Source organism: Podarcis gaigeae (genome assembly GCF_964106915.1).
Source record: "Podarcis gaigeae genome assembly, chromosome: 5".
Lineage (NCBI taxonomy): Eukaryota > Metazoa > Chordata > Lepidosauria > Squamata > Lacertidae > Podarcis > Podarcis gaigeae.
In genome coordinates, this window is record NC_139681.1 from 51534002 (window position 1) to 51554503 (window position 20502).

Genomic DNA, 20502 nt, shown 5'->3' on the forward strand with positions numbered 1-20502 from the left:
AATCTTTTGCACACGGACCTGTAAGAGTAGCGGGGAGCATCACAGATTTAAAAAAAACACCTTTGGTGCATATCATGAACATGTGATTCCAACCTGACAAGACAAACTCCAGGACTAAACTTTGGTACACATGAAGCTCTGTTCATGGCATTGTGTCAGGAGGGCCAGCTCACACTGAACACTGAAGCACACTATCCAAAGCAACTAATGATCATGGTATTATAACACCGGACCGTGCGGATTGGTGTGCCAGCCCTAAATCTGTCAAAATGAATCTTAATGACTCCACTTAACGATATATTGCTGCATCACCACTGAAAAATATTTTGGGGCTTTACTGCTATCAATAAAATCCACTCAGCTCCCAAAGCCTACTTTTCCTGTATGGTAACATTCCATTATTAAATGGGGGTGGAGTGGTGGTGGGAAGCGGGAGGGATACACTGCTATAACTGAAAAGAAGCCATACCCATGCCAAAAAGCAGGGCCCATAATATATTGTTGGCCCACATATCCAATGCTACTTAATGCTAAGTACAGTATGTTCCTATTAAAAAGGAATAACTGATGCAGGTAGGGTTCCTAAGAGCAAGAGCGGGACAATGCAATAAATAGAAAACAGAATCAATTGTAAGAGATGGGCAGCACGCTCTATGTCCCTCATGGCCATTAGACTAACAACACAATACTGTGTGCGTTGACTCAGAACTAAGAACCATTAACTTCAGTGGGACTTGTGCTTTGGGAAGCAAGCTTTGATTAGCTGTACTTAGTTCCCACTGAAATCAATTGGTCAAGTCATGACTAAGTTATCCTACTGATTTCAATGGGATCTAAGGGACACGGGTGGTGCTGTGGGTTAAACCACAGAGCCTAGGACTTGCCGATCAGAAGGTCGGCGGTTCGAATCCCTGCGACAGGGTGAGCTCCCGTTGCTTGGTCCCTGCTCCTGCCAACCTAGCAGTTTGAAAGCACGCCAGTGCAAGTAGATAAATAGGTACCGCTCCGGTGGGAAGGTAAACGGCATTTCCGTGCGCTGCTCTGGTTCACCAGAAGCGGCTGAGTCATGCTGGCCACGTGACCGAGAAACTGTACGCCGGCTCCCTCGGCCAGTAAAGCGAGATGAGCGCTGCAACCCCAGAGTCGGCCACGACTGGACCTAATAGTCAGGGGTCCCTTTACCTTTACCTTTAAGCTAGACCTAAGCCAACATTTTGCTCTAATAAAAGCAGGTTCTCTCTTTAGTAATCTTTTGAATGAAATACACTGCACAAAATGCTTTTTTAAAAAATCTGCAGCTTTGTATCCATAAGGTTTATGATATCTCTCCCAACCTGCACTTTGACACAGAATTCCATCCAAAACCAAATGCAGAGAGCAATTAGTTAAAAGGAGCAACCATTTCCTTTATTTCAACAGGATTGCTTCATCGCCTTGCACTCCGTATTGATCATCAATATCCCAAACCTAATTAGTTCAGATCATGGATATAAGATTGCCTCAAGTAGGGTTGATCAACAGGGTTAATACTGGATTTTGTCTGGTGGAGGTTCTTCTGTGCCCTTAACGGCAGTGTGGCTAGCACAGATTGAGCTTGCAGGATTTTATGCCTGCCCGACTATAAAAAGGTAGCAACTCTAACTGCTAACATCCCACAAGCTGGGAACTGAATTGACCAAGACTGTCGAATTTCCCAAGAGCAAAGCATATAAAACAATTCAAAATGATCATCAAACACAGCAACAACAATCCCGTTAATGACTTCAGCATTCACTGCATGGATGAATGTAGTTTCAAGTTCTGATAAATTTCCTTTTCCTGATTGCTTTGTATCATCAAGAGATCACAGTAAGCAACACTATCTAATTATCACCAGCTTCTCTATTTAAGAAATGACAATGCTGACAAGGTTCCCGCAGGAACACATTAAGAATCTACCTACCAGCTAGCGTGGAGTGATCCATGTAAGTAAGCAGAGCGTAGTAAACGGCCTGAAGATTAACACTAGTGTGTTTTTTTAATGGTGTTCTCTCATACATGACTTAAACATCGCCAGAGATAATTGAAGTTAAGTGGATAGAAGAGACTAGCCTTTAATTCTCAGAATCTCTCATCTCAGTAGCCTGAGTAACCTGGTGACTTCAATGAAATTAATCATGTGTAAGAGATTTATGGCTTCTGCATCCCAGCGAACAGTTGGTTTTTCCTTCCTAATTTTCAGTTCTCAAATGAGCCCAGACACAGCCCTGTCACTTTCAATATTAGGTCTCTAGCCACCTGGCCTGGCATTCTTATTATCAGAGCAGATTCAAACAGATGATAAGATCCATCTATCAAAGGAAAGTAGCCAATGTATTTATAGCCAGCCAGGAAACAACTTGCCTTTGGCTCTGGAATTTCAGGGCAAGTCAGCAGCCTTCAGTCTAGCAGGAACGCTACCTTATTTGGTACAGCAAGCACATTTTTTAAAAAAAATGATTGTTGTGTCAGGAAAAGCCATTAAGTTGAACAGTATTGGTAATGCAATCCATATTTTCAGCAAAACAGACTCTGCTTTTTTCATCAGAACTGGTTATAGTTTCTGTACCTACAGAGACACACCGTAAATAGGTTTGCTTGTGCTGCAGTGGCATTTATTGCACATAGACCGATGACTTATACAGTAGTAAACTGCACCAGAGTATATAAATACATTATAAAATGCATACACACTCACACATGCACGAACACACACACACACACACAAAATGGGAAATGACAATGAAGTGTTGAAGTCTCAACAGGTTCACATGGGCTCTTGGGAATAAAAAATATAACTTATAAAATCTCTTAGAACAGATTCTTTTATAGTATGAATACACTTACAGTACCTCCATTAAATAATATAAAACACTTTTTTTTAATAGAATGGCAACGTATCAGACAACAACAAATATCGGGATGGGATTTGATGCTTTTAAAAAACAACAACACCCTTCTTTGTTTTCCAGTGGATCTGTGTGTGTGTGTGTGCGCGCACGCGTATGTGTGTGTATGTAAGAGACAGAGAGCATGCATCAAACTACGATTGCTAACACTGTGCAAAAGAAAAACCTGTCTCATTCTTTTTAAATGTGCAGTAACATTTCTGGTTCCCCCAGCCAACCCCCCCCTTTAAATTTTCAATGTGAACAAATTGTCTACAGAGGATCAATGCTCCTGCCTCTCTCTATATATATAAAAAACAAAGACAAAACCCTAACTAATTATACATAAATAAGCTGTTTAATATAAACACATTTGTTTTCTGTACAATATGCACAGCTTGAGGTAGACGTTTTATAGCCTGATTGCTGTTGTCTCATAGGACAAGAAAATTGCACACACACACCCCAGAAAGTCAATGGGATGAAAAAATCAAAAACAGGAGAGATTTGTTCAGAACACAAACATGACAGTGAACAATATTACTGATGTATCTTTACCTTCTAGATGTTTAAGAAGAGTGTGGCCACTAAGTTATTAAGGCTACAAGCTAACACACACTTACTTGCAAGTAAGTTCCATCAAACTCATAGGATCAGACTGCATGGTAAAACTCGCAGGAATAGTTTTTCAATGGCTTATTAAAGAGACTTTTAGCACGGTTTGCAAAGGTGCTGAGTGCCTGAAATTTGCACTGGGTGACCAGCACTTCTTTTTTAAAAAATAAATAAATAACCAGGCTACTTTTTCTGCTACTGAATGCCTGGGATTAGTACAAACAACGAAAAAAATACTCTATGTAGCTCTGCGGTCAAGCCAACAAGGGCTTGATCCTGTTTCCCTCAATATCAGGAGAAGAATCCCCCGCCCTTTTCAACGCCTGTCAGTCTAAATGCCTGCCACGACTTCAGCTCTTCCTGAAACACTTCTTGTGCAAAGTCCTTCCAACTTATTTCTACCCTCTTCCTGGCTCACCAACAGCCCCTCCATTAAAATATTATTATCCTTAATAATAATAATCCAAATATCTTGGGGAAATGGGCCGTTTATCTCTTTTGTTCAATGGTCAGTTGCTCTCTGTTTGCTTCGGTTTCTGATGAGTCAGAAGTGGTCCGATGCATACACGTTCACCTGCTTTTCACCCTAAGTAAATAAAATCTCCCCCCCCCCCCCCCGCAAGTGAGACAGCTCAGTCTGGTGTTTGTATATTAGCCAGTCCCCTGGTGGGGGTGTTTTCTTCCCTTGCCTGTTTCTTTGGTTCCCCTTCTTGAACTGAGGTGCCCACCTAATCCATGGCTTTGATGCTCCCCACCATCTGCCCTTATACCTTGGATTCTGAATAGGAGGTTTTACTGTTCCTGTCCTCTAAGCTGGAGTCACTTCCATCCTGCGTCCCACCATTGTAAGCAGACCAGGTCCCTCCCAGAGTGCATGGAGGGCTGTTACCCAGAGTACTGATGAAGCCCCCAGGGTAACGAGAGAGCTCCGTAGTGGTAGCATGCAGCCTTCGGTCGGCTTTCCTAGGGCAGCACAGCAGCCTCTTGAAAGCTTTGCGGAAATCGGGGCTCCTGCAATAGATGATGGGATTGAAGGCAGAGTTGGCATAGCCCAGCCAGTTGAAGAAGACAAAGAGCTGGTCAGGTACGAGGCCTCTGTTGAAAACTTTGACCACGTTGACCAAGAAGAAGGGTAACCAGCAGAGAGTAAAGACTCCCATGATGATGCCCAAAGTCTTGAGGGCCTTCTGTTCCCTTACAGCCAAAATGCGAGAGGTTTTCCTTCTATTGGCTTGACCATTGCCCAAAATCGGCAGGTCCTGGTGGACTGGCTGATGTTGCTGCTGGTGATTGTTGTAGAACCTGCCCTCGCACTTGTCAATTTTCTTCATCTGCTCTTTCGCTTCTCTGTAGACCCTCAGGTAGACAAAAATCATAACAAAGAGGGGGATGTAGAAGGAGATGACGGAGGAGGCGATGGCATAGGCCCTGTTGGTGACGAAGTCGCAGCAGCTGGGGTTTTCGTAGCACTCCATAGCATCATGGCCCGTGTCTCTCCACCAATGCATCATAATGGGCAAGAAGGACACCAACGCGGAAATTGCCCAAACGACGCAGACAATGATCTTGGCCCGTCTCTTCGTCATGAGGCTCTGGTAGTGGAAGGGCGAGATAATGGCCAGGTAGCGGTCAATGGCGATGACGCACAGGGTCTCAATGCTGGCCGTCACACACAGGACGTCCACCGAAGTCCAGCACTCGCACAAGAAGGAGCCCCACAGCCACGAGTCGCGCACCACCAGCGTGGCCCCAAAGGGCACCACCACGGAGCCCATGACCAAGTCGGCGCAAGCCAGGGAGGTGATGAAGACATTGGTGAGGGTCTGCAGCCGCTGCGTCCGCCCGATGGCCGCGATCACCAGCCCATTGCCCACCACGATGAATGCCACCATCAAGGACATCAGCAGGCTCATGCCCACCACCCACTGCTGGGACAGCTCCTGGGGGGCCAGCTGCCTGCTGCCGCCGGAGGCGTCGCTCCCGTTGCTGTCGCTGGAGGCGTTGGACCTGTTGTGAGCGCTGTTCTCCAGGAAGCCCCATCCATCGCCCATGGCTGTCCAAGTGAGGCTCACGTCAGGGCAGCCCGGCCGGAGGCATGAAGGCGAAAAGAGGACCTGCCCTCTCGCAAGCGCCCGAGGAACAGCGGCGGCGGCGGCGGCGATCGACTTCCCGCAGCTGCTGCAAGCGCCGCCACTTGCTCGGGGGCTTTCAGCATGTTTGGGAGTGATCCTCCGGCGGCCCGCGCCCGCGACGCCTCCCCACAGCCTCGACGTCAGGCGCCGGGCAGCCAATGGCGAGCCGAGGCGCCCGCGGCCGCTCCTCCGGAGATCAGAAGAGGAGCTCGAGAGAGCGCGAGAGGGCCAGAGCCGCCCCGGGTCCCGGCGGAGGGGAAGCCGCGGGCTGGGCTGGGGGTCAGGCGCCGCGCGCCCAGCCGCACCCCCTGCCGAGCTGGTGGGGATTCCCCTCGCCAGGGAAGGCGCCGGAGCCCGCAGAGAACACTTTCCTTCCTTCTTGGCGAAGGCGCCCACCAAAGCTGCGGCTCGAAGGGACGAGCGAGGTCTCGGGGCTGCGGGAGGCGCTTCTCCAGCGGCTGCCGGCCAAGTGTCCTTGCGGCGCCCTTTCCTCCTCCTCGCCGCTCCTCCACCGCGGGGCGGACGAACCTCCCTGGCCAGAGCGAGCAAGGGAGGCTGAAGGAAGCCTCGAAGCAGAGCGCCGGCGCCGCAAAGAGCAGCCCTGGCCCCTTGCCACTGTCCCGGCTGCGTCTCTCCGAGGAAACACCCCCCCAACCGGTCGCGGGGGTCCCTCCTGAGCGCGGCCAGCGGCCGCTCCCGCTCCGCGCAATGGGCTTGGCGCCCCCTCTCGCCCGGCTGTGGGGCGGCGGCATGAGGGGAAGTGGGCTCAAGTCTGCGCTGGAATTGAGGGCGAGGCCACCTTGCACTTCATTCACAGCGTGGGCCAACCTGCTATTTCCTCGGGTTCTCAGTATTTAACCTGTTATTTTTATTAAGTTATCAACTCCCCCCCCCCACTTTGATTTACAGAAAACAGAAATATTTGGAAAGTTAACTCACTAAAAAAAAGAAAAAGTATAGACAAACAGACATATACAGAAACACTCACCTAAAATAAACCACACCAGGCTCTGGAACCCCTCAGTTTTGGGGTTTGTGGCTTGGCCTGGTTGCTTCACACTGCATGACAGGCTGTGAGGACCTACAGTTTTGTGCAGTGTGTTGGTTGCCTCATACAGTGTTCTTTTTTTCTAAAAAAAAATGTTTAGGGGCACTCTCATTTTGACTCAAGAAAATTGGGAAAGAAAAATACAGTAAATAGACAAAAGATTCACAAAATGTTTAGGAGTATGCGTGCCCCTGTGTCCCCCCAGAAAAAGCACAGGCCTCATATATTTGTCAGGGAGCCTACCTGCAAGAGCAGTCTTCTCCAACCTGGTGCTCTCCAGTTTGTGTTAAGCCTACAAGTCCCATCATCTCAAGTCGTTCTGGCCAGGGCAGATGGGAGTTGTAGTGCAACAACACAGAGCGCGCCGGCAGTGAGTGGTGGAAGCAGTTAATGCTTCTCATCTTTCCTCCCTCTCTGCTACCTAAGGACCAGTTCTCTAATGCAGAAGAAGCAGGAAACCCCAGCTGCTTCTTGCAGCCTCTGCTGCTTGCTTTTCCATCCGAGCATCCCTTCCACTGCAGCTCCATCTGCAAGAAGCAGTGTCATCCAGATGGAGATGGTGAACGATCATATGGAAGCAGCAGCTGCTCCTCATCACCATCACTTGCTAGCTGATCCACTAAAGGACCACCCAGTGTGGGAGGGCAGGCTAGTATATACAGAGGTGACTGCTCTTTTGAACCTCCACTTGGTTTTCATGGGGATGAGTGTTGCTGTGTCAGCACAAGAAGTGGGGCCAACCTCTCAAAGGCTCCTGCCTCTGGTAGTTCTGGCTGTTGCTCTAACCAGGCATGGCCAAACTTGGCCCTCCAGCTGTTTGGGGACTACAGTTCCCATCATCCCTGAACACTGGTCCTGTTAGCTAGGGATGATGGGAGTTGTAGTCCCAAAAATAGCTGGAGGGCCACGTTTGGCCATGCCTGCGTCTAAGCAGCGGCTTGTCGCAAGCCCATTCCTTCCTATGGCACTGCATTCTCTAGGGATGCTCGGTGATGCCATCTTCCTGCCATAGGGGGCAGCTGTGTGTTGGGGGCATGAGCAAAGGGAGGTTTGTGGGCTCACCCCTAATTTACAGGGGAGTAACTCCTATGGGACGTAGGTGGCACTGTGGGTTAAACCACAGAGCCTAGGGCTTGCTGATCAGAAGGTCGGTGGTTCGAATCACTGTGATGGGGTGAGCTCCCATTGCTCGGTCCCAGCTCCTGCCAACCTAGCAGTTCGAAAGCACGTCAAAGTGCAAGTAGATAAATAGGTACGGCTCTGGCGGGAAGGTAAACGGCGTTTCCGTGCACTGCTCTGGTTTGCCAGAAGCGGCTTAGTCATGCTGGCCACATGACCCGGAAGTTGTACGCCGGCTCCCTCAGCCAATAAAGCGAGAAGAGCACTGCAACCCCAGAGTCATCCACGACTGGACTTAATGGTCAGGGGTCCCTTTACCTTTACTAACTCCTATTAATATAAGAAGAGCCCTGCGGGATCCAACCAAAGGCCATCATGACCATGAGCCATAGAAGCATAGAATTGTAGAGTTGGAAGGGACCCCATGAGTCACTCTCTGCAATGCAGGAATCACAGCTAAAGAAGTCCTGGCAGATGGCTATCCAAACTCTTTAAAAACCTCAAATGAAGGAGAGGCAGCCCATTCTGAGGTAGCCCATTTCGCTGTTCAACAGCTCTTACCATCAGAAAGTTCTTCCTAATGTGTAGTTGGAGCCTCCTTTCTTGTAAATTAATCCACTGTTTCAGGTCCTACCCTACCAGCGGGGGGGGGGGGGGACTTGTGACAGCCCTTCAGAAATTTGATGATGACTCTTGTATCACCTCTTTGTCTTCTCCATGCCAAACATTTTTTTGTTACCCATTCCTCACCTTATTTTTGAATAAACATGCATATGATCAAGCTACCCGATGTATATGAGAAAATCAGTTGTGGGAATAACTGTAGTGTGCATGTGTGCTTTGAGAGAAAGATGTTTCTGTATGTTTTTGTGTCTCTGCAGTTTTGTTTGCTTGCAAGTTTCTTGCGATGATGTGTTGCAAGGAAGTGGAAGGTTAGTCTTTCTGAGCTTCTTGAATTCTGTGCCAGCCATTGTTACTTCTTATGTCAGTCCAGTGGTTACATAAATGGGTGAATGACATAACTTGCAGATAGTGTTACTCTATGTAAATATGGCAAGTGAAAGAGTGAATCTGTATAGGCAGAATTATGAGCTAATGGTATGTTTAATCAGATCAGGGGGGCTGCAAAGCAAGGGATGGCATTAAGAAAGAAAAAGAAAGAAAGAAAGAAAGAAAGAAAGAAAGAAAGAAAGAAGAAATTACATTTAATTGCTGCTTTTATTTACTTCAAACTCAACTGTGTCAATTGCATGAATCAGAGGAATAACATCCGCATTGTATTTCCCCCTTCTTTGCATGCAACCAGACTAACAGAAATATGGTGGTACTCTATTCTATATGCTTAACATAAAGAGGGCAGCTTGTGCTATTGTTTTTTTTTTTTTTTTACAGCTATGGGGCTATTCAAAAGTTTACAGGTGCCATATAAAGTTTGCTTGCCAAGCTTCAAGAGTTTTCATGTCCTCTGTTATCTTCTAACCCTAGACATGGTCAAGGCAAATAGAACTGGGTGGATGCTGTAATACTGTAATAGATTTCATGCACTAGCAGGAAGTTGGATTAGCTAAGACTGATCCTGTAACCTCGAGCCTGCAGTTCTACTTCCTAGCCTCATAAAGTGAACCCATACTGGTTCATATGGACAGCGACGTGGGTGGCACTGTGGTCTAAACCACTGAACCTCTTGGGCTTGCCGATTGGAAGGTCGGCAGTTTGAATTCCCGTGACAGGGTGAGCCCCCATTGCTCTGTCCCAGCTCCTGCCAACCTAGCAGTTCGAAAGCACACCAGTGGAAGTAGATAAATAGGTACTGTGGCAGGAAGTTAAACGGTATTTACGTGTGCTCTGGCTTCCATCACAGTGTTCCGTTGCATCAGTAACAGTTTAGTCATGCTGACCACACGACCTGGAAAGCTTTCTGTGGACAAACTCCGGCTCCCTCAGCCTGAAATAGAGATGAGTGCCACAGCCCCATGGTCGCCTTTGACTGGACTTAACCATCCAGGGGTCCTTTACTTTACCTTTACAGTAAAGGTAAAGGTAAAGGTACCCCTGCCCGTACGGGCCAGTCGTGTCCGACTCTAGGGTTGTGCGCCCATCTCACTTAAGAGGCCGAGGGCCAGCGCTGTCCGGAGACACTTCCGGGTCACGTGGCCAGCGTGATGAAGCTGCTCTGGCGAGCCAGCACCAGCGCAGCACACGGAAACGCCGTTTACCTTCCCGCTGTAAAGCAGTACCTATTTATCTACTTGCACTTAGGGGTGCTTTCGAACTGCTAGGTGGGCAGGAGCTGGGACTGAAAGACGGGAGCTCACCCCGCCGTGGGGATTCGAACCGCCAACCATGCGATCGGCAAGCCCTAGGCACTGAGGTTTTACCCACAGCGCCACCCGCGTCCTGGTACTTACAGTACTTATGAATAAAAAGTGATGGCACCAGGTGAATGCAGATGACTGTGAAGGATAATGGCAGTAGCTGCAACATTCCAGTTCCTGGTGGCCCAGTCCCATGCTGTGCACACAATGGTGGTGGTGGGAGAGGAATCTGAAAGGAGAAAATATGCTGAATGCACATGGTCCTGTCTCCGTTGAGGTGCAACCCTGATGATGCACTGCTGCAGCTCACACTGACATCTTATCTGTGTTCACCAGAATAGCTTATTTTAAAATTGTATTTGTTTGAATAGTATTATATAAATAGGTATATTGCATTAAAAATAATACACTTCATGGCTGATAAGGCACTTGGGTTTCCTTGACTCATAACACTAGCTCTCAGATCACTGTGATGACAAATTAGGCAATTAATATGATACAGCACATATTTGTCATACGCACATCATACAATATTTGGGTAACAGCTTAGACAGGACTCTGATCTTCTTCCAAGTTAACTCCCAGAAGCCTCTAAAAACTGCAATACTAGCAGCCATGGAGTATAAGACCCTGGAGTATAAAAGATCCTCAATGTGTACTACACTGTTTTTGCGGAACATTAATTCAACATTCAGCAAAAGCATCAAAAGAAAGAATTGGTGTCCATTTCATCTCTATGGTAGAAAATGGTCCCATTGCCCAGGAGTGGTATAGAATGTTGCAAATTAGTAGTGAATTATTTCTCTATTTATACTCACTGTTTGTTTAACCCTGGCTAAAGGCCAGCGACCTCTTGCTGCTTGGCAGTCTTTGTCTCCCAGAGAGCCCATGAACTTTGGCTCCCTGTTCCATCTACCCGCTTGAGATTCTCAGCGGCAAACCTCACAGTGTACAGAAGGGAGTGGAGGAGAATGACGTACTCTGCACCTTTACGGAAGCAGTTGGCATTTATGTTAGGCTTTCTCAAATAGAAAGCCTGCACTGATGATTTGTTCGGGAACAGCTTTCCATATCACTCTTTCTCAATCACCAATATTCTAAATGAGCTGTAAAAGTGGCATGCAACTAAACAGTTACATGAGCACAATAACTTTTAGCTGCACAATGTAACTTCCTTGCGCTCTCCTCTCTCTGTGTGCCCCTGATCGGCTGCAGAGGGTTGGGGGAAGCCCTGGAGCAGATTTAGAGAGTGCTCAAGCTGTAGAAAGGTGAGCAAACCACATGGCACAACTACAAGTCACTGTTTCGTTGGATCCTGCTAGTCACTGCTAGTCTATTTTGTTGGATCCCACCCTATGTCTCCAGTGCTTTGTTCTCCAAAGGAAAATGACTCTGCTGAAGCCATCTTGGATACAAAACGATAATGCTATCCAGCAGCTAATCAGGAGGCAGCAGGAACTGAGAAATTGTTGTTCCCACATGCAGAAAGAAGACTCAAGACATGTCCATTTGTCAAATAATTAACTGTGGGCAGGAGAATCAATGATTGCAAATGAGGCTAGCCACATCTCACCCACTGGGCATGTCAGCCAGTGCATTATTTGCTCCCCAGGCAAGGACTGGGAGAAGTATATCCTGCCTTGCTAAGTGGGCCTTGCAGAAGAAAAGCCCATCCTGTAAACCTGAGCCTAATTAGGGTGCCATCAAAATGCATTTTGCTATTTAAAATAAACTACTGCATTTATTTGTTTTTAAAAAGCTAAGCCAACTTGGCTAGGGAAATACCGTGTGCTCTAGTGGGGAGGGGGATCAAGGAGTGGGGGATATTATGTTTGATGGCAAAACTGATACTTTGTTTTGATGGATTTTTAATCACAGTGAATTTGGTTATTGCAATCATAGTGATTCCGGAGAGGGACGTTGAAGTAAATAAAAGTACCGTACTTGTTTTTCCCTTGGCTATTGTGAGTTTTGCCTAGGAAAGCACAGTGGCTTTCAGAAAAACCCTGGACTTTTGGTATCCTTGCTAATTGCCTTCTCTTTCTTTCTTTCTTTCTGACTGACTGACATAATTTGGGGCTGTGACTTCAGAGACAAAGGTGATCAAGGACTCTGCCTTTAGGGGCTCTTTGCAATATATTTCAATGGAGACATTTTACACAATCATCCATTGCTTAAAGACCAAGTGATGAACATTAGTATGTGAAGTGACCCTTTGAAAACCATCTTAGACCTGTGTCATTTCTGCTAGGAGAAGTTGGCACTATATCCTTCCATCTGACTCCAACACAAAATATACCTACTACAGGAAGGACAATATTTGTGCCTTTGTGAGTAAAGCAGAACTTCCTCTTGAGAACATTAAAATGTTCTCTTAGGAAGTTCTAATTGCTGATTAAAACAGAGTCCCGTGGCACCTTCAGGACTAACAAATTCATTGCGGCATCGGCTTTCATGAGTTCATTTCATCAGATGACTCCAGTCTACCAAAGGTTATGCCATAATAAATGTAGGGTGTCTCAAGACTCTTTGTTTTTGCTACAACAAATTAACACAGCTACCCCTATAGAAATTATGTATAGGAAGTTCATAATGTTTGTCTTTTATGTAGTGCACAGGTTTTGGGGGCCATAAGTTACTCCATGTGTTCTAATCTCCAGATAAGTAGCCATGCTAGTCTTTTGCAGAAAAACAAAACCAAAACAACCAAAACAAAAACAGCAAAAAGACTTGCAGCACCTTAAAGACTAAAACAAATTAATCAAGTTATAAACTTTAATAGATGCACCTAGTGAAGTGAACTGTAGTCCACAAAAGCTTACACCATAATAAATGTGTCAGTCTTTAAGGTGCTACAAGACTTTTTGTTCCATAAGTAACCTTTAAATAAACAACTTATAGACCCTCTACTTTGGGGCGAATAAGGCAAACAAACATTGCTAATTTCATCAACCATAATTACTTGCTTGTTAGATCCATCTGGAAACCTTTTGTCATCTCAGCTAGACATCAAATGTGCAACATTAACCTGTCACATTGCATAATAAAGAGAAAAACAGATACCACCTTTCGCAAGTGAGGAAGAAAATCATAGTGCTTTGAAGTCATGTCATGAGAGATGTTTCCTTCTGTTAAGGGTGTGAGAAGGAACACAGAGAATTAATCCATCTAGTGTGAATTATAGTAGGCAAAAAAAAAGCAGTAGGAGCATGAGCATTAAAATAAAGGACCACTTTGTTCTCACAGTGGCATTGATATTAATCGATCTAAAATGAAGTTGTTGGGCAGTTCAAACAAGGAGTTTTATCACCATGAGAATACATGATTAGGCTTGTCACTCAATGGTTTATTTCACAGAAACTTCTGTTTGTGGAAATTGTCTTTGTGCAAAGTAGTTTGTGCAAAGTACATTGTTTACAAAGTGCAGAGGGGAGGTGGGTAGGAATATGTAGTGGCAGAGCAAATTCAGGAAGTGGTGGCATGCGAAAGGGGTTTATATAACCATGTGGTGAAACTACAGGCAAGGGGGTCATTAGAAAAGGGGTCCCTGTGCCAGGCATGCTCAGACGCCACGTTGAGGGTGGACCACACCCCTGCTGGCAATGTGTTTGGTGGCTGTTGCGATTGGCTCAATGTAAATGCCAAGGTGGAAGTCCTCCATGCAAAGAGGAACCAAGATAAATCATGATTCCCACTGCCAAATGTATGGTAGGCGAGACTAGTCAATACAACTCCATGGTTGCCTCACATCTGCTTTCTATGTGTGTGTGTGGGGGGGGGGGTTGTGTGAAACCCCATTTGAGTCCAGTACTAGTCCTATAGGGACGCAGGTGGCGCTGTGGGTTAAAGCCTCAGCGCCTAGGACTTGCCGATTGAAAGGTCGGCGGTTCGAATCCCTGCGGCGGGGTGCGCTCCCGCTGCTCGGTCCCAGCGCCTGCCAACCTAGCAGTTCGAAAGCACCTCCGGGTGCAAGTAGATAAATAGGGACCGCTTACTAGCGGGAAGGTAAACGGCGTTTCCGTGTGCGGCTCTGGCTCTCCAGATGCAGCTTTGTCACGCTGGCCACGTGACCCGGAAGTGTCTCCGGACAGCGCTGGCCCCTGGCCTCTTGAGTGAGATGGGCGCACAACCCCAGAGTCTGGCAAGACTGGCCTGTACGGGCAGGGGTACCTTTACCTTTACCTTTACCTTTACTAGTCCTATTCAGAGTTAGTCCCACTGAAGTTAATATACAAAACTAATGTTGGTTCATTCATTTCAACCGGTCTCCTGTTAGCAGAACTTGGTTTGATACAACCCATTCTTCTTACTAAGAGCTCATTGATTGTGTATATATGCCCAGGGCATATATAAAAATGAGACTTAACTGGGCCTGTTTCAAGTATCAGATGGAGCATTAATGTATAAAATGGGAGATGATGGGGCATAAAACTCTTAAAGTCATACCTTCTGACTTGGAATAACTTAATCCCTGGTGTGTATGGTGGGCTTGTTGTGGTTAGTCAGTGGTGAGAAAAAAGCACTCTGCTCATGCTCAGAGGTGTTGTGTTAAAATTCCTCAAGGCTCAGAACTGGCACTGAAAATAAACCCTGCTTCTTCTTCTGCTTCTGCTTCTGCTTCTTCTTAATTGAATTTATAATCCGCCCTATACCCAGAGGTTTCAGGGTGGTTCACAGAACTTGTTCAAATTAAGCCTTGAGACAAATGCTGAATTCTGTAATCGGAGTAGCAGAAGCAAAAGAAAGTAACTCTGAAGATACTTTCCGTTTACTAGTGAGTAACCAGACACCAGAGGTGGGGAACTTGAGGGCTCTCTGGATGCTGAACCCACATTGTTATCAGTCCCAGTCAGCATTGTCAGGGATGAGGAAGTTGGAGTCCAGCAACATGTGTTTCCAAAATGGTCAAAGGCCTGGAAACGATGCCTTATGAGGAACGGCTAAGGGAGCTGGGCATGTTTAGCCTGGAGAAGAGGAGGTTAAGGGGCGATATGATAGCCATGTTCAAATATATAAAAGGATGTCACATAGAGGAGGGAGAAAGGTTGTTTTCTGCTGCTCCAGAGAAGCGGACACAGAGCAATGGATCCAAACTACAAGAAAGAAGATTCCACCTAAACATTAGGAAGAACTTCCTGACAGTAAGAGCTGTTCGACAGTGGAATTTGCTGCCAAGGAGTGTGGTGGAGTCTCCTTCTTTGGAGGTCTTTAAGCAGAGGCTTGACAACCATATGTCAGGAGTGCTCTGATGGTGTTTCCTGCTTGGCAGGGGGTTGGACTCGATGGCCCTTGTGGTCTCTTCCAACTCTATGATTCTATGATTCTAACATCTGGGGGTCTGCTAAACTGGCCATGTGTCCCATAGCCAGGAGGGGACACTCTCCTCACTTTGAGGAGTCCTTTATATAACAGGCTGTCTAGTCTTTGGTCTGACATGCTGCTCTTGGACTAGGTAGGTCTAGGTTCAGTCCCTTTCCTCCTCCTCAGTTAAGCCACTAGCTCTCAATCTAACCTCCTCACAGAGTTGGTGTAAGAGAAGCCTCGTACATCCCAATCTAAGCTTCTTCAAGGAAGGGTTGGATTAAAATGTGATAAACAAATTAAAAGTTGGTTTAAGAATTCAGAGATAGTTCTGAATGAGAAGACAGTGTGTTACTGGCAGGCCCCCTTTGTAACTCACCCATTTTAGAACCACTAGTCTGTTCCTTATAAGCCTGCTTTAAATCTCCTCAAAATGATGACAATCTACAAGTGGATGCTGAAATTCCGAAGAGCAGAGAGAAAAAGAGAGAGAGAGAGAGAGAGAGAGAGAGAGAGAGAGAGAGAGAGAGAGAACACAGGAGGAAACTGAGAGATTTATCACAATTGACTAACAAACTCCCAAACTTAGGAAAAGTGAAATACTCTAGCTTGGGAGAAAAAAGTCCTCTACAGTGACTGATTAACTTATCAAAATTTCACTTGTTTGTCCAAAGCTGAAACCACCTCAGTAACAGAAAGAAAGCTTGAAGAGTAGGAGAGGAATAATTGTTACTCAAATTAAGGCAGCTGCTCCGATAAGCCTTTGTTTTTCCGGAGCTTTAAAAAGTCTCCTTTTCCATGTCTATGTTTTGTGTCTTTTCATAGTATTATGACCTTCAGCCACAAATCTGTCATGAGGCCACTTGGCGTAAACCAATCAGAAATGGCATCAATCCTGCTCAGTCTGTTTATGTATTTATAACCATAATAGTGTCATTCAGAGTATTGCAAAGTTCATGTTGGCAATGTGAATGACAACAATAGTGATCCGATCCCTCGCTTTGCATATTAGACCCATGATCATTCAAGGATCACACACCATTCGAGGTATGGAAGCATCAATTTTCTTTGATGGGACACATTTTCTTTTTAAGAGTTCCTTTACTAGAACCACAGTTTAGAAAAAGAAAAGGAAGAAGTAGGAGGGTGGTAGGGCTCAGTGGTAGGGCATATGAAAAAGGTTCTGGGTTCCATCCCTGGTGCAGGAAGGACTAGGAAAGACTTCTGTCTGAAAGCCTGGTGAGCCAAGGGCTTGAGTTAGATGGGCAAGTGTTCTAACTGGGAATAACAGCTTACTCTTTAAGTTGCTGCTATTTGTTATAATTAAAATAGAGAGCTGAGGTCTATTTCAGCAACACTGTTTCAGTTAACATTTAACTGGACCTCAGCCTTTCAAAAGACCAAAGCAAAAGTGAGTACAAAATGCAATGAAACCCCCAAGAGTGTTTAATTGACAGTAGATTGTGAAAGGTGTAGAATAATGATACAAACTGAATAAATATAGTGGAACCTCGGGTTGCGAACGTGATCCGTGTGGGAGGCACGTTCGCAACCCGCAGTGTTCGCAACCCGCAGCGCCGCGTCTGTGCACGCGTGGGTCACAATTCAGTACTTCTGCGTATGTGCAAAGCGCGATTTAGCGCTTCTGCGCATGTGTGAGTGCTGAAACCCGGAAGTAAGCCGTTCTGGTCCTTCTGGGTTTGGCGCGGTGCACAACCTGAAAATGCATAACCTGAAGCGTTTGTAACCCAAGGTACCACTGTACCAGACAGGACTGGAACACAGAAAAAGCATGCAGTAGAGTTGATTCATCTACTGTGCTTTAATTGAAAGCTTAACAAGTGGATTCTCCTCTCAAATCACTCCACTTGTAAGCCGCGCTTTATGAGGACTAGATTCAATATAGAAATATATATGTACAGTGCGACCCCAGACAGTTTACTCTGGATTGTATTCCCCTTTGTTCAATGGAACTTCCTTCCAGCCCATGCAGTGCTTGTCTGAGGTCCAGGATGGGAGTTTTTCTAGAATAAACTTATAAACTCAATCAAGACTTAGTCCTCCAAGGCCCAGGTCATCCTTCAAAATCCATCCTTCTTCAAATTTTGCAATGTAGTTCTTAAGTAATGCATGCAAAAAAATTATATATTGTGGTAAAGTACCCAAAAAATGCATATATTGGTGAAAATAACATGCAGAAATATATTATTTTAGGGTGAATCATATTGCAAAAATGTGTATTTTTAAATACATTTTTTTCTAGTTGTAGAAGGGAAGGGAAGGGACCTTTTTTAAAAAAAAAAATGAAAGACATTAGTGACTTCTAATATAACACCCTCCTTATTTAGGATGCAAAAGATCTCTAAGTGGTTCCTTAAAGGCAATCTAAAATATTCATTAAAAATAATAAACCTGAAAATAAATATTAAAATAAAATCAGTAACTTTAAAACAATTATATTTAGTAAAATGGCATGGGAGGTAAGAGAGCAGGTGTGAATCTCTACACTGGAGACTTCAAATAAATATAATTGTTGTTTCTGAATTTCCCCCCAGGTGTTTTACAAAAAGTAATTGGCACAGAAATAAAATTCACCTTTGTAATTGGCAAACATCAGAGGACAAGGAATCGTGATCAGGTTTTTGTTTCATACACACAGATTTCAGCAGTTCATGGCATGAATCTCATATTCCAGAGATTACTATGGCTCACTCTAGAAATTTCACTTACGTTTATTGGGAGTGAACACACAGGCTGAACTGATCAGCTTGTCTCCAAATATGGCAACCATGACAGTCAGCTTGCAGTGTGTGTTGCTTTTAGGCCAGACTTTGGAATGGACAAAGCATTTGTAAACAATACTCACCCAGTGGATAGATTAAGAGCAGGAATAAGAATTTAAGGTTTGGATGTGCACCATGATGGTCTAGTATAGGATGTCTTCCCCAAAAGCAGATGACTAGACCAATCAAAAGAACGTTGATGTAGAGTTGCCATACGTCCAGAATTTCCCAGATATAGCTGGGATCTGGCCGCTGGGAACAGTGTCCGGGTGGAAATCACTGAAACATCCAGGAAAATATGGATGTATGGCAACCCATGTCGGCTGTGTCATTTTGGCGATTTCCCCTAAAAATAGCTCCGAAAGCTCAACAGCTTTCTCCAAAAAACCCTTTGGTGTCCAGATTTTCACTTTTTGAAATATGGCAAGCCTAGTTATGATTGATTCAGTTCTGGAGGGTAACGATATCAGTTTGCATCTCTAAAATGGAAACGTGAAAATTAGACATTAATACTATGTTTTTAAATATGATTAAAATGAGTTATATTATTCACAAACAGTGTGCTCATTGTCAAAAACCACATAAACACCACCACACAGATCTCTAATGTGGTAGGCTGTTTTAAATACAAAAAGCACTGACCAAAGTTTTTACAGTTACCATTTTGGAGGCTATTCATTCTCCAAGATGGCTCCTTACCAGAAATTTACTGCAAAACTGAAATTTACATTTTGAGTGAAACCCAAGTATGAAAATGCATACATGTAGAAAAATCTATTTTTTGTGATTTATTATATGGAAAAGACATTAGCTCAGGTCCAGAGCAAATGTTTTTTTCACTGCTGTAGGACATAGGCTTCATTCTCTGGTGTTTTCAGGTCTTAGGGTTGGGAATGGTCTCTTCCAGCAGTGTTGGAGAATGATTGAAAACGTAGTAATTAGTGGGCTCAATGGCTCTGTTTTCTGTATCAGTGCAAAGCAGTATCATATGTTCATATTTCTAACTGAAAGGGACTCACAGCGGCTTATTCTATTCTAACAAATTGTAAAATGGCATCAGAATCATTTCCTACAAATGGAGTGTGTAATGGAATGGTAGCAAACATAAATTAACCAGAGGTTCTATGGAAACATAGACAGTAAGACACATTGGGAATTGAGAGCCTCATGTGGGAAGTATTAGCATCCCAAGAATCTATTTGTACTTGTTTCACAACAACATATTTTATTTTAAAAAGTGATAGTGGTAAGAAAATATCGGAGAAGAAACGACACCTTGATGTCTCATGTTCTTCACCACAATTTCCTCTGTACCCATGGCTTTGTGTACTGTTCAGAGCAAGCATGTTTTTCTTTCCCAGTTGCTTCCTCCACCTAGTATCTGAAAAGCCAGCTATGTATTTTCTGCTTCGTAAACCCTTCATTACAGTAAATCTTTCAGAATCACTGAGAGGAGAGCTTTGCGAAGTGATTGTTGCCACAGCAAGAGAAATGCCTGGACTTCATCAGAGCACAACTTGCTATTACAGCCAAACCTAGTGGTCTTAGTTTGTATTGGCAAAGTGATAAAACCAGATTCAAGGTCTTATCCAAAGTTGGCTTAGATACAATATAGGGAGAGCAGATTTAACTCTGTTTGGTGATATTCTGTCATCTAATTACAATGTATGTAAAGCAGCTGAAATTGTTAAACACTCACATAATGAGGAGTAGAATTTCAGTGGAGAGCAGTGGCTTATTATGTCACAAAGAGTCAGGAATCTGAAAGAGAAATTTACATTCCATTTTTCTCTGTATTTTTCTGTTGTGAACTGCCCTAGGACCTCCAGATGAAGGGTGGTATAGAAATGTAATAAATATATATTAGTGAAATTCATGATCACTGTATGGCCAAAGTTAAGCATTTTTATGTGCTTAAAAGCAAAATTCCTATACACACGGGTCCCACTATCCAAACACTCATTATAAGAAAATTCACTTATCCAAACTTGGGTAATTAATACCCAAAGTTCCCTGTACTCAGATTCAGATATCCAAATAGCTGGACCTGTGTGTGGTGCTGTAAACAAATAAGGTGACTTAAACAAGCCTTACTTTTTGTGTTTTGCTAGTCCATGGCAGCTGTTTTGCCAGAAACCATGGTGGGAGGGAGGGAGAAGTAAGGAGGCAGAGATTGGGCAAATAAAATAACAGTTTTTTCCTCCCTTGTTTGCAAGATTTCAGTGTTCGGAAATGCATTAAAAATTTTCCCACAGGAATCCATGGAAATTTTCAACTCATTAT

General features: G+C 44.7%; 1 protein-coding gene and 1 long non-coding RNA gene across 2 annotated transcripts in view; both read right to left on the reverse strand.

Moving 5' to 3' along the window:
* The window catches only part of LOC310845827, a 28737-nt gene extending 21842 nt beyond the window's left edge, over nt 1–6895 (reverse strand). Inside the window, exon 1 of the long non-coding RNA XR_014564982.1 lies at nt 6642–6895. This is a non-coding gene — a long non-coding RNA (uncharacterized lncRNA). The remainder of the gene's footprint in view (nt 1–6641) is intronic.
* ADRB1 (adrenoceptor beta 1) lies at nt 2612–6492 on the reverse strand. The gene has a single exon (XM_083741449.1). It carries the CDS (start codon nt 5570–5572, stop codon nt 4286–4288), a length of 1287 nt encoding a protein of 428 aa, XP_083597575.1. The 5' UTR covers nt 5573–6492; the 3' UTR covers nt 2612–4285.
* Nucleotides 6896–20502: the final 13607 nt, after the last annotated feature.